The 11439-nt window shown below is 40.3% G+C and overlaps 1 protein-coding gene across 3 annotated transcripts in view; it reads left to right on the forward strand.

The window, feature by feature from the left end:
• The window catches only part of USP45 (ubiquitin specific peptidase 45), a 2611314-nt gene that overhangs the window by 1911926 nt on the left and 687949 nt on the right, over positions 1 to 11439 (forward strand). For all 3 annotated transcript variants that reach the window (XM_044065122.1, XM_044065103.1, XM_044065112.1), the window contains exon 10: positions 7380 to 7461. In XM_044065122.1, coding sequence (XP_043921057.1) covers positions 7380 to 7461 — 82 coding nt within the window. The remainder of the gene's footprint in view (positions 1 to 7379; positions 7462 to 11439) is intronic.

Consider the following 11439-nt stretch of genomic DNA (forward strand, 5'->3'; position numbering starts at 1 on the left):
CCTCCTCTTCTCCAGGCTTTCTTACTATCCCTGGATTTCAAGGATGTTTATCCCTACATCCAAATTCATCCCCTTTTCAGGAAGTTTTTACATTTCTCCGTTTCTTTCTTGCATTTTGGTTCTCTGCTTTCCCCTTTGGCCTTTCTACTGCCCCAAGGGTATTCACCAAATGCCACGATCCTGTCATTGCCTTTTGCAGGATGAGAGGAGTTCAGATATTTCCTTCTCTGGATGACCTGCTCATTCAAGCTTCATCCTCCGAGGTCTTGTTTCAGCACCTCTAGTTTATGGTTTGTCTTTTATAATGCCAGGGGTTTACCATAAACTCTCAGAAGTCAGTCCTGCCTCTTCCCTAGGATCATGTGTTTTCAGTTTCAGGATCCATACTGTTCCTATGCTGGCATCCCTGTCTCTGTCCAAGGCTCTCTCTCTAATCACCTTTTTTCAGTTGCTTCATCCTTGCTTCAGTCATAACCCGTGATTTTCTCTGGGTTCTAGGATTCATAGCCACCACCACTCCTATGCTGCCTCTGGTCAGATGCCATATGAGACTGATTTAGTGGTTCCTAAAGTCAGTGTGGCACCAACACTGCCATCCACTGGATTTTTGGTTCCTCTCCTTCCATGTCTCAGAACTCGGGCTTCAGTGGTCGATTCACCAGCTTTCTGTCATCCTGGGATTTCCCTTTCTCAGGAACTTTTTGCAGATGCATGGAACAGGGGTTAGGGAGCTTCTTTCAGTTCCTTCAAGGTTCAGGGTCTCTGGTCTCCCCATCAGTGGTCTGATTAACATCAAGGAGATGAGAGCTCTCCTTTTTGCTGTTGAGGCTTTCTATTCCCTTTTTCTTCCAGAGGTTCTCAAAGATCTTTATAGACAATACCACATTGATGTGATATATCAACAAGCAAGGGAGGACATGGTCCTACTTTTTTTGCAAACCAGCTGTTCAGGTCTGATATCTAACTGCCCATATCGAGTGACTGTTCAAGCTGTTTACATTCCTTCCAGACAAAATATTGTGTCTGACTCTTTGAGCAGATTCAGGACACATGGTCAAAAATGGATGCTTCACAGAGATGTGTTTCTGTCCATTGTCCATCAGTGGGGTACTCTACAGGTAGATTTTTTGTCTCCACTTTGAACAGACAACTTTCTCTTTTTGCACCAGAGTCCCAAGTCCTTTGGCTTGGAAGGAGGATATCCCTTCATCACCACAAGCTACCTCACAGGGTGGACCTTCTTGCACAAGACAAGGGGTCTCTGATCCATCTCCACTTGTCCACTCTTCATTTGACACTATGGGTGATAGGGTTTTGATCCCTGTCAGGCATTTTTTTTCCTGAGGATGTGCTTAGGGCTCTGCTGGAGGCCAGGAAACCCACTAACAGGAAATCATATTTGTCCAAATGGAAGAGACTTTTTGTCTGTTTCCTTTCTCATAACCAGGATCCATTTTCTGTGGGATCCCTCTGGTTGTCTTATTTGTGTGACCTGCTGCATGCTGGGATTGGCATACTTTTCTGTTGTTCTTTTTTTGCAGCAAAAAGCTGGGAAGGAAAGTTTCTAAAGCTACCCTAGTGAAATATTTGTCAGACTGCATCAAAATTTGCCACCAAAAGTATGGAGTATAGTTGCTCAAAGCTTTTAATACACGTCTTCTAAGGCTTTTATTTTTCTAAAAATTGGCATTTGTGCAGTTGATTTGGTTAGCCTCCATGCACACTTTAATCACTTTCTGCTTGGACATATATTCATGACAGTGGTCTGGTTTTGGGGCCACTATACTGAAAGGGGATACTTTGAGGAAGCTATTCAGGAAGCTGGGCTGGAGACTGTGTCCTACCTGTTGAAGAGGATGGATGTGACTGTGACACCCCTCCTCTGAGCCAGTGGTCAAGGCCCTCAATCCTCACCACTGACAGTGGTGGGGAATGCTCATGATGAGAAAAATAGACACACAAAGTACTTTCAAATGCAGCTCTCTGCACCAAGTACAATTTCCCTTAAGAGCACACAGGGATGTACACTCCAATCCTGGGGCTGGGCTTTCTCTCCAGGCCCCAAATAAGATTCCCCACTGACCACTATGAGCTGAATCCTTAGCCGGGTGCTCCAAACCAAATATTCCACCACCCTCTTTGTGTCCCCATTCAAAGTAGCTGTCACATACACACTTTTTAGATTTGAATTTTCACACACACACACACACACACACACACACACACACACACACACACACACACACACCTAGGAAAGACTGGCACAGCTTACCTGCTCTGACACTTCCACCCAGACTATAAGGTTGATTTACTGTCACCAGAAAACCCGAAGCCAGCTACTTCAAGGCTGTTACAAGGGTACCCAATTACACTTAGTAATTAGCAAGACTTTAAGGAACATGGAGCCGCAGTGACACTAAATAAATGCAGGTACTCTCGAAGGTTTAATATTTTGTAAAAGACCAGCCACTGTGAAGAGTTTAGATATATTTAATAATAAAAAGCCATGAAAATACTGAGCATCTATTTACAATAAACACAAGAGTTTCAATCACAGGAAATATAAAAAAACAACACAGGTGGAAAGACTTAGTTACAGAAGAAAACTGCATTTAGCTAAGCTCACTATATTTTTCTAACTGACTGAAGAATCACTGTTCCCTAGTTACTTACTAAAGCAGGGTAAGATTAAGTGGATGGCTGTCTTGTCCAACAACAGAGTGCATTTATCACATCTCTCACTGGTATTCAAATACAATTTCAGTGCTGGCTACAGAATGACATCACATCTGGTAACCTGATTCTGTGGGTTCCCACACTACCCCCTCACTAGCAACTGAGCTAGCATCTCGCACTGATGTGTTCCAGTACACAAGCAGCACTTTAGCTAAGTTTTTTTATTACAGGATCTGGAAACTGTAAAACAATTCCAACACTTCTACCCTTCCTGCAGAGACTAAAAAGCTATTCTCTGGCTGCATTCAGACCTTTGAGATAAAATCTTTATGCCCTAAACCAAGTAATTAAATTTCAGGTTGTTTTTTTAAGGTTAGCTGGGCTAAGCTTAACCCCTTCCCTTCCAGTATCCTGTGTTAAAATATATACATTTCATGAGTTACAACAATACAGTCTGAGATACATGTATATTTATCTTCTGTCCAGCAGAACCCACCGTTGATACATTTTTAACACAAGCAACTTTAGAAATACATTTTTTAACACAAGCATCTATACAAATCAGTTTGATATTCAAATGACATATAATTATTTACCAAACTCCAGCTACCTATGCTGGCATATGGTACACATGCAGTGCCCTACTCTCCCTGGCACAGCAGGTACTACCTCACATCACCACAGTGATCACCCTGGATATGAAAGTTATGTACTTAGTAACAACAGATCTAGATTATATCTATCCATTGTCTTCAGCAGGTAGGACTTGATGACCACAAAATATAAAAAACTCTATACTATTTGTGTCCTTCCCCACTATCACATAGGGTGTGTTCATTTTTGTGACTTTCAGCATTATGCATGTTTGAAGCTGGGAAAGTTATGGTGGGGTATCAGACCATACTGGTCTTGTGCACATAGTGCAGTCTATTAAACAAGTATTTTGCTGCAGTTGAAACATGACACTGAAGGTTAAAATGACGTTGAAGAACAAAAAATTCTTGGGTCCCACAATACTGTTGTCTGCCCCCTTCTTTCTTTTATAGGTAAAGTTCTGAATGAAGGTAGTTAACATTCCACAATGTTCTAACCTTTTGTCTTCTTCATATGTTACCATGAAGTTTAAGTTTTTATTTTTTAGGTTCAGATTTTTTTTCCTGTTTTTGCTTCCCCCAGGGCCTTGTCTGATTGCTCCTGTACCTTATCCAAGTTGCCCATTCATTCTGGCAGAACAAGAGCTATGTATTCATGGGTTGGATGAAAGCCCTATTGCCCATTCATTCCTTCCCATGAATCTGTATCAGCCTTTCTTTCCCCATTGAGATTTGGGTAGTAGGGAGCAGGCAAGCTTTGTTTGGGGGCAGCCATCCCTTTACTTTTTGGAGTAACCCCTCCCCCACAATGACTCCTTTGAGCCTGCAGCCACCCCCTCTTGCTGGGAGGCTTGACTTCATAAGCCATGTTCCCCTGTGCTTTGTAGTGCTTTATTGCACTGTAACAGTGCAGGCTTGGCCGATTCAGAATTTTACTAGATGTCGCCCATGTAGTGGACAAGAGTCATCTCCTTGCCTGCCAGGAAGGGAGGGCTGGCAGCAGCCGCTCACTCCCGTCTTTCCTGGCCATCTCCTACAGGCACACAAGTGTTAAATAAACTTGGGATGTGTGCAGTGTAGTCTGGGCATTCTCCATGTATATCACAGAGGTGTGCCCTTTTTCCTGATGACTTCCCCTCTTGCCTTTTTCTCCCTTTCCCCAAGGACAGAAACCATAATGCAGGATAATTCTTTGCAGTCTAGAGTGCTTTTATTCATGTCGCTATCTGTCAGTCAGACAAACCTATTACTTAGATCTTACCTCCTCTCAGAATGACATTAACCAGTGCATCCTTCAGCTTGTTTGGTAAGCACTGGTAAATGTTGAGAGAATACAGGAAGACGGTCAGTGGTATGTTCATAATTATTCTTTCTGCCATTTCACGTAGTTGTACTTAGCAAGTGCCATAAAGAGTTCTGCTTGTATTATTCCAGGTACCATTATGCTGTGGAAGACCAGTTCTTATGGGGCTTCTAATACCTGTATGTAACTTATGCTTTCTGTGTTTGGAACTACAGATGAGAAATGAGGGGCCTACTTGTGCCTACACAATGCTTTAATAGCCACATGTTTCAGATGTAATTTTGAGAGTAGGATTGTCAGGGCTAAAAAAAAAATCGCTGGTAAACCAGCAATTCTAACATATGCCAGATCATTACAGCCGTGTGCTTGGCTGTGTGCTTATTCTTAAGGCAAATAATGATATTGAGCTGCAGGATACTAAAGAGTGCATAATTTCATAACTGAAACGCAGAGTGAGTGAACTTTGTTGTGTTGAGCAGCAAGTTTTTGCAGTTACCTACACTGGCCATCTCAGTTTAGTTTTTTTATCTGTCATTCATGGACCTTGGCATGCTGTCTTGTCTGTAATTTAAGACTTACGTGTGTGTGTGTGTGTGTGTGTGTGTGTGTGTGTGTGTGTGTGTGTATTTAGATATGTATGTATGTCTGTATATATATATATATATATATATATATATATATATATATATATATATATATATATACACACACACACACACACACACACACACACACATATAGGGGTTCTGTATTAGGTCTAAATGCTGGTTTGTCGACCTCTGTTTAATCAACCGCATTTGCTTGATATATGCAGATAGTAGACAGTTGTGTGAGATCAGCAGTTCCGGGCATGGGAATATTCCCTTTCCCCAGGGATTGTGTGATCTGGGAGTTACTTTATATAATTAGCAGGAGGTGTTGCAGCTGGACAGGGGCAGTGTTGTTTTTTTTTTTGTGTGTGTGTGAAAATTGCATGTACCGCGGTTCTTTCTCAGCCCATGAGTGATGCGTTTTCTCGTTCGGTTTGCTGACTTTGTATGTTCAACAATTCTTAGGTCAACCTATGGGCTACTCTGTATGTGTGTGTGTTTTTATATACATGCATGTGTGTACATATATATATATATATATATATATATATATATATGTGTAGGTATATATAGGTATAGAAATGTGTGTGTGTGTATATATATATATATATATATATATATATATATATATATATAAATATATATGTGTATATATATATATATATATCTATATTTTTGTATATATGTATATGTATATATATATATATATATATATATATATATGGGAATACTTCGCTTGACCTAAAACTCATTTGGCCGACACCCAATTGAACTAAATTTCATTTGACTGTCCCATTTCACTGAAATTTAAGACATAGACTTGTGGGTTTTCCTTCACCTGTGACTTGCTTGTGATAAAAAGAATTACTGTAACTTACTGTGCTGACCTTTAGAATTCTGACAGTCATGTAGAAAGTAGTGTTTCTAAATGTCGGTTTGTCTCTTTACATTTTTATTGGAAGTATCTAAAGTAATTTGGCAAATGTTTTGTGAGTTCCCAGCAGTAGTGGCAGCATGTAGAATACTGTAAGGCAAGTTAAAGGTATATGCCCTTTTCCCCACTGTAGTGCGATCCTTATAATTGGGGTATGTGGGGAGAGTAGCCCCCCACCTAGTTTGGTTGTACATTGTCCTGTTTCTGTTTAGAGGGTAGTAAGTAGTTATTAAGTTCTGGAAAGGATTAGTTATTGGTGTTCTAAGTGTGCTTGTTTATGGTTTAAGATTTAGTATGTTGAAATTCAGCATTGCAAGCTGTCAGTCAAATGAGTTTTAAGTCAAATGAAATTTAGGTCAATTGGGTGTCTGTCAAATGGGTGTCAGTCAAATGAGTTTTAGGTCAAGTGAAGTAGACCCATATAGGTGAATCTATGTCAGATGATCGAGTTTTCAGAAACTCAAAATTCATATGGATGAGATCATATGATCGAGTTTCCAAAAATGCAAATTTAAAAAAAAGAAAAACAAAAAAACACAAAAATCTGTGCCTCCCCCATACCCCCTGCAAATTATATAAACTTATATATACTTACTCCGAGATTGCACTACAGTGAAGAAAAAGGTAAATTTCCTGAACCTCACTGTACCGCGGTCTGAATTCAAAAGCTCAGAGTTTTCAAAAACTCAATCATATGGACTTGTCCATATGAATTTTGAGTTTCTGAAAACTTGATCAACTGATGCATTATATATATATATATATATATATATATATATACACACGTGTGTGTGTGTGTGTGTGTGTGTGTGTGTGTGTGTATATCTATATATATATATATATATATATATATATATATATATATATATATGTCTATCTATACTCGGATATATGTAAAATATTTTTTCAGCACTTTGACCCCTTGCTGTCTGTTCCCTCTGTAGTTTACAATAACTAGCTGTTAGGAAGCAGCTGTTTCAGATTACTAGCTTGCCAGAAGAAACAAAATAATAGCTAAATGTGAAAGGTCATTGAATGTACATAAAGATACATCTTTTGTTTGCTGATTGCATTTCTGAAATGATTAAAAACCAAACCCGGTTTGTCCATTAATAGTCTTAAATGTACTGTATTTTAAACACTACAAACATTTCTAATGTTGCTAAATCAAGTTAGTTTTTAGTATTATGAAAAACTTGCTTTTTTGCTGGTCTTTCTTCCTACTAAATTTTTTATCCTAGATTAATGCTGAAGTTTTATATAATGATGCATTTTTGTTACAGCGTATACAAACCGGTATCCTGAAGTCTTTCAACAATCCAACTACTAAAAATGCAGATGAAGAAACTAGACGGAAGGTAAAAGGTAAGTACTCTGAAGGCTTTCATTTTGTTCTTGCTTACAGGCTTACAAGCGGCTTTCAAAAATTGTAAATTAATTGGGGATGACAGTGATGATTTAAGCAGTTTAGGCATTTTAATCTATGTCCAAGATAAAGGATATGTGAGGTATAAAAGTGTTAGTTTCTGTGACCTAGTAGTGCCATCTAGTGCTTAGAGGAAAGAACACATGTTGCGGTTGAACTGCCTTTATATTTTATTTTTTCACTTGCAGAATTTATTTTTAATGGCATTTCTGAATGTAAGCATATGCAGAGAATAGTACTGAAATTAGTCTTTGTAACATGGGCTGCACAGTAGGATGCTAGCATAGTCATTACATTTGAAACACAAGTCCGGCAAACATCTGACTTTTATTACTTGAATAATCATTTACTCAAAAAAGTTAAGGAATTTGATAATTGTTATGCACTTTCAAATGGCCTGGAAGTGTTAGGGGATGGAATCTATAGCTCTTGATTAAGTCAACAGTAGCTCCCTCTTTTTAATGTAATTTCATATTGTTTCACACAGAGGTGCCGCTCTTCATTCTTTTCTTGCCCACCACTTGGCTTTTATCATCTCTTGGGTAGAAATTCTTACATGGTGAACCATTTTAGCTGCTTCAGCACTCTGTTTTTCCTGGAACTTGGTAAAAGTAATATTGTGCTAACCAGCATGCAGTAGGACACAGTGGAAATGACATGGTTTTAATGACAAATTAATATCATATAAATTGCCAATTCGCAGGACACTTCAGCACATACTTGCAACATGGGCTTTCTGGCACTATTTCTGTCTGTATTCTTTAACTGCTATTGATTGTATAGCAATAACAGAGTTACCCATATCTAATTTTCAACTTTGTTATTTTCAAATATATATATATATATATATATATATATATATATATATATATATATATATATATACACACACACACACTTACACATACACACACACTTACACATATCTATATATATGTTCATAGGTAGGTACTAGGCTTTTGGCTCTGGGGCCTATACAAGCCCAGCCAAAAAGGTACCCTGGCTTTTGCCATCCAAGAAGATTATTTTCCTGTGCCACTGTCGAGCAGAGCCACAGAGGTGATCCCCGGGGTGAATTTCCTATTTCCCATCCAATCATCGAGATTTTTCTTGAAGAGTGCTAATGAGGAGCTTTGCTTGATATAGATAGGTAGTTTATTCCAGAGTATGGGAAGTCTTTGGGACAGGAATCTATCCCTCCGGCATGTTCTGTTTATTGTGGTGACAAGGTTCTAGAGCGTGTAGCTTGGAGGGATCGGGATTTCTTTAAGTGGAGCATGTCCAACAGCTCTGGGTTTGACATAGCTTTGTATGTTAGGCAGAGATCACCTCTGAGTAGGCGATATGCGATGGAGTAAAGCTGGAGTTTTTTGAGATGGTCTGTATAGGGCATCTGTTTGAGGCCGGTAATCCTCTATGTGAGGTATTTCTGCGGCCTTTCCAGTTGTTGTAGATGTCTTGTGAGGTACATACCAAAAGGGGCGTTGTATTCTATAATGGGTCTAATGAGTGATGAGTAGAGGGGAACAATGACCTCTTTTTTTCTCTGGATGAGAAACCTTTTGTGATGAGGTGTGCCATGTAGAAGGATTTCCTGACTACTGTGGCGATGTGATTATCAAAGGAGAGACTACTGTCCACCTGTGTCCCAAGATCTCTTATCACACTTTCGGTGTTAAGTATACTGCCGCCTATGTTGTAGTTCATGGGTACAGAGTTTTTACCAAAGGGGATGACAATGCACTTTTTGGTATTGAGCTTGAGGCCATGGCTTTGACACCAGGCATCTGTCTCAGTAAGGCCATTTTGTAGGATGTCCACATCGTTAGGAGTTTTGATTATGGCTCCTAGTTTGCAGTCATCTGCGAACTTCATTAGCCAAAGACCTTCTGTGTTAGCCTGTACTTCAGAATAGTAGATACCAAACAGGAGAGGACCCAGGACTGAACCCTGTGGTACTCCACTTGTCACTGGTCTGAAGTCGGATTTGGAGTCTGCTCCTTTCACAGTGTGGGTTCTTTCAATGAGCCAGTTGGCAACCCATCTTGTGACATAGGGATTTATACCTAGTTTAGTGAGTTTATCTATAATTCCAGAGTGGGGGATGGTGTTGAAAACCTTGGCAAGATCTAGATAGGCTGTGTGAACCACCTTACCCTTGTCTACGGCTTTGGTGACTGCTTCAAAGACGTCTGTCAGGTTTAGGAGACATGATCTGCCTTTTACAAGCTCAAACTGGGTGAGGTCCAGAGTTTGGAGATTACAAATGTCTTTGTTTATAAGTTCCATGATGATACGTTCCATAGCCTTGCATACCAGGCTCATCAGGCTAATGGAGCGATAGTTCTCGTGGTCCGTGGTGGCTCCCCCCTTGTGGAGTGGGATAATTGTCGCTGTGCGCCATTCAGCAGGCACAAAGCCTGAGGTGAGGCTATGATTGAACGTGGTACTTAGGTGGGATGCCAGTTCATTTTGTAGTTCATGTAGAACGCAGTCTGGGATGTTGTCTGGTCCCATGGATGCTGTGTTTTTGGCTTTGGAGAGTGTGGTTTTTACCTGTGCAGCCGTGATTACAGGAACTTTGCATTCTTCCGGTATAGAGATGGGCTCTTTAGGGGGTGAGAGGGAGGTAAAGTTAGCACTGAACCTATCTGCCAGGATGTTGGCAATATCAATTGGGTCTGTATATTTAGTGCCATTGTGCTGTAACTCAGAGCAGATCTGAGTGTTGCCATTGAGATTCTTGACATAGCTATAGAATGCTTTGTGGTTGTCTTTAGAATCAGTGGCGATTTTGTTTTCATAACTAGCTTTGGAGGATTTTATCAGGGATCGCAGCTTCTTACTGAGGCTGACCAGGGAGCTCCTCCACTCATGGGATTTTACTCTCTTTTGCAACAGTTTCTTCCTTCTGTTGTAGAGTTTGTTTATGGCAGGGGACCACCAGATTGGCTTCCTTTTTTTGGAGGATAGCATCTTGGTTCTGTTTGGGATAGCACCATCCATGCACTCATGTAAGTGCTTATAAAGTGCAATTGTGTAGGATTAAGTAGTCGTAACTGTATTGTTCATCTGCATGGGTGTCATGAAGTTCACCACTTCTGTCTTAAGCATGAAGTTGGCTTTGGAGAAATTTTTTACCATGGTTTCCTTAATGGGGGGTGGGGGCAGGATGTGGATATCTAGGGTAATTAGCTTATGGTCAGATCGGACCAATGAGGCGTTGGCTTCAGGTGTGGGACACCAGTCACTCATGTTGTTAATGACTAGATGTAGGATATTGTTGCCCCTGGTGGGGGTGTGGATAAGTTGATCCAGGGCATTGGAGTTTATGAATTCCAGAAAGCATTGAGCGAAAGAGTTGGTACATGAGTAGTATTCCCAGTTAATGGTGGGGTAGTTTAAATCGCCCATTATTACGGTGTTTGGTTGAACCCTAATATTTTCCAGTACATCAAGAAAAGAGGAGTGGGAATCCTGGGGCATGGTGGGTGATCTGTAGCAAGCTACAATTTGGATTGCAGTTTTGCCCAGAGTTAGTTGCACTTGGATAACCTCGGCTGCATTATGCTGAGCAACTAGCCTGGAGGTGTGGATATCCTTAATGAATATGGACAGAACTCTGCCTTTGGTGTTCCGGTCCAGGTTATATGGCCGAAAAGTGCATAGTAGTACAGGGGTGCTCTCTAGAGCCTTGAACCAGGTCTCAGTCACTGCACAGATATCGATGTTCTCCATTTTAAGGAGTGCCTCGAGTGAGTGCATTTTGAGATTTAGACTTCTAGCATTGAGTAGCATCACCCTCAGTTTTTGCTTGCCTCTTCCTGTTATGATGGTGAATTTGTCACTTGAACCTTGCCTAAAAAAAGCACTATAGGGGCGGCAAGAACCTTAGCCAGTATCCAGAATCCCAGGGG

This window comes from Protopterus annectens, chromosome 1.part0 (assembly GCF_019279795.1).
Source record: "Protopterus annectens isolate FY-2018-M chromosome 1.part0, PAN1.0, whole genome shotgun sequence".
Lineage (NCBI taxonomy): Eukaryota > Metazoa > Chordata > Ceratodontiformes > Protopteridae > Protopterus > Protopterus annectens.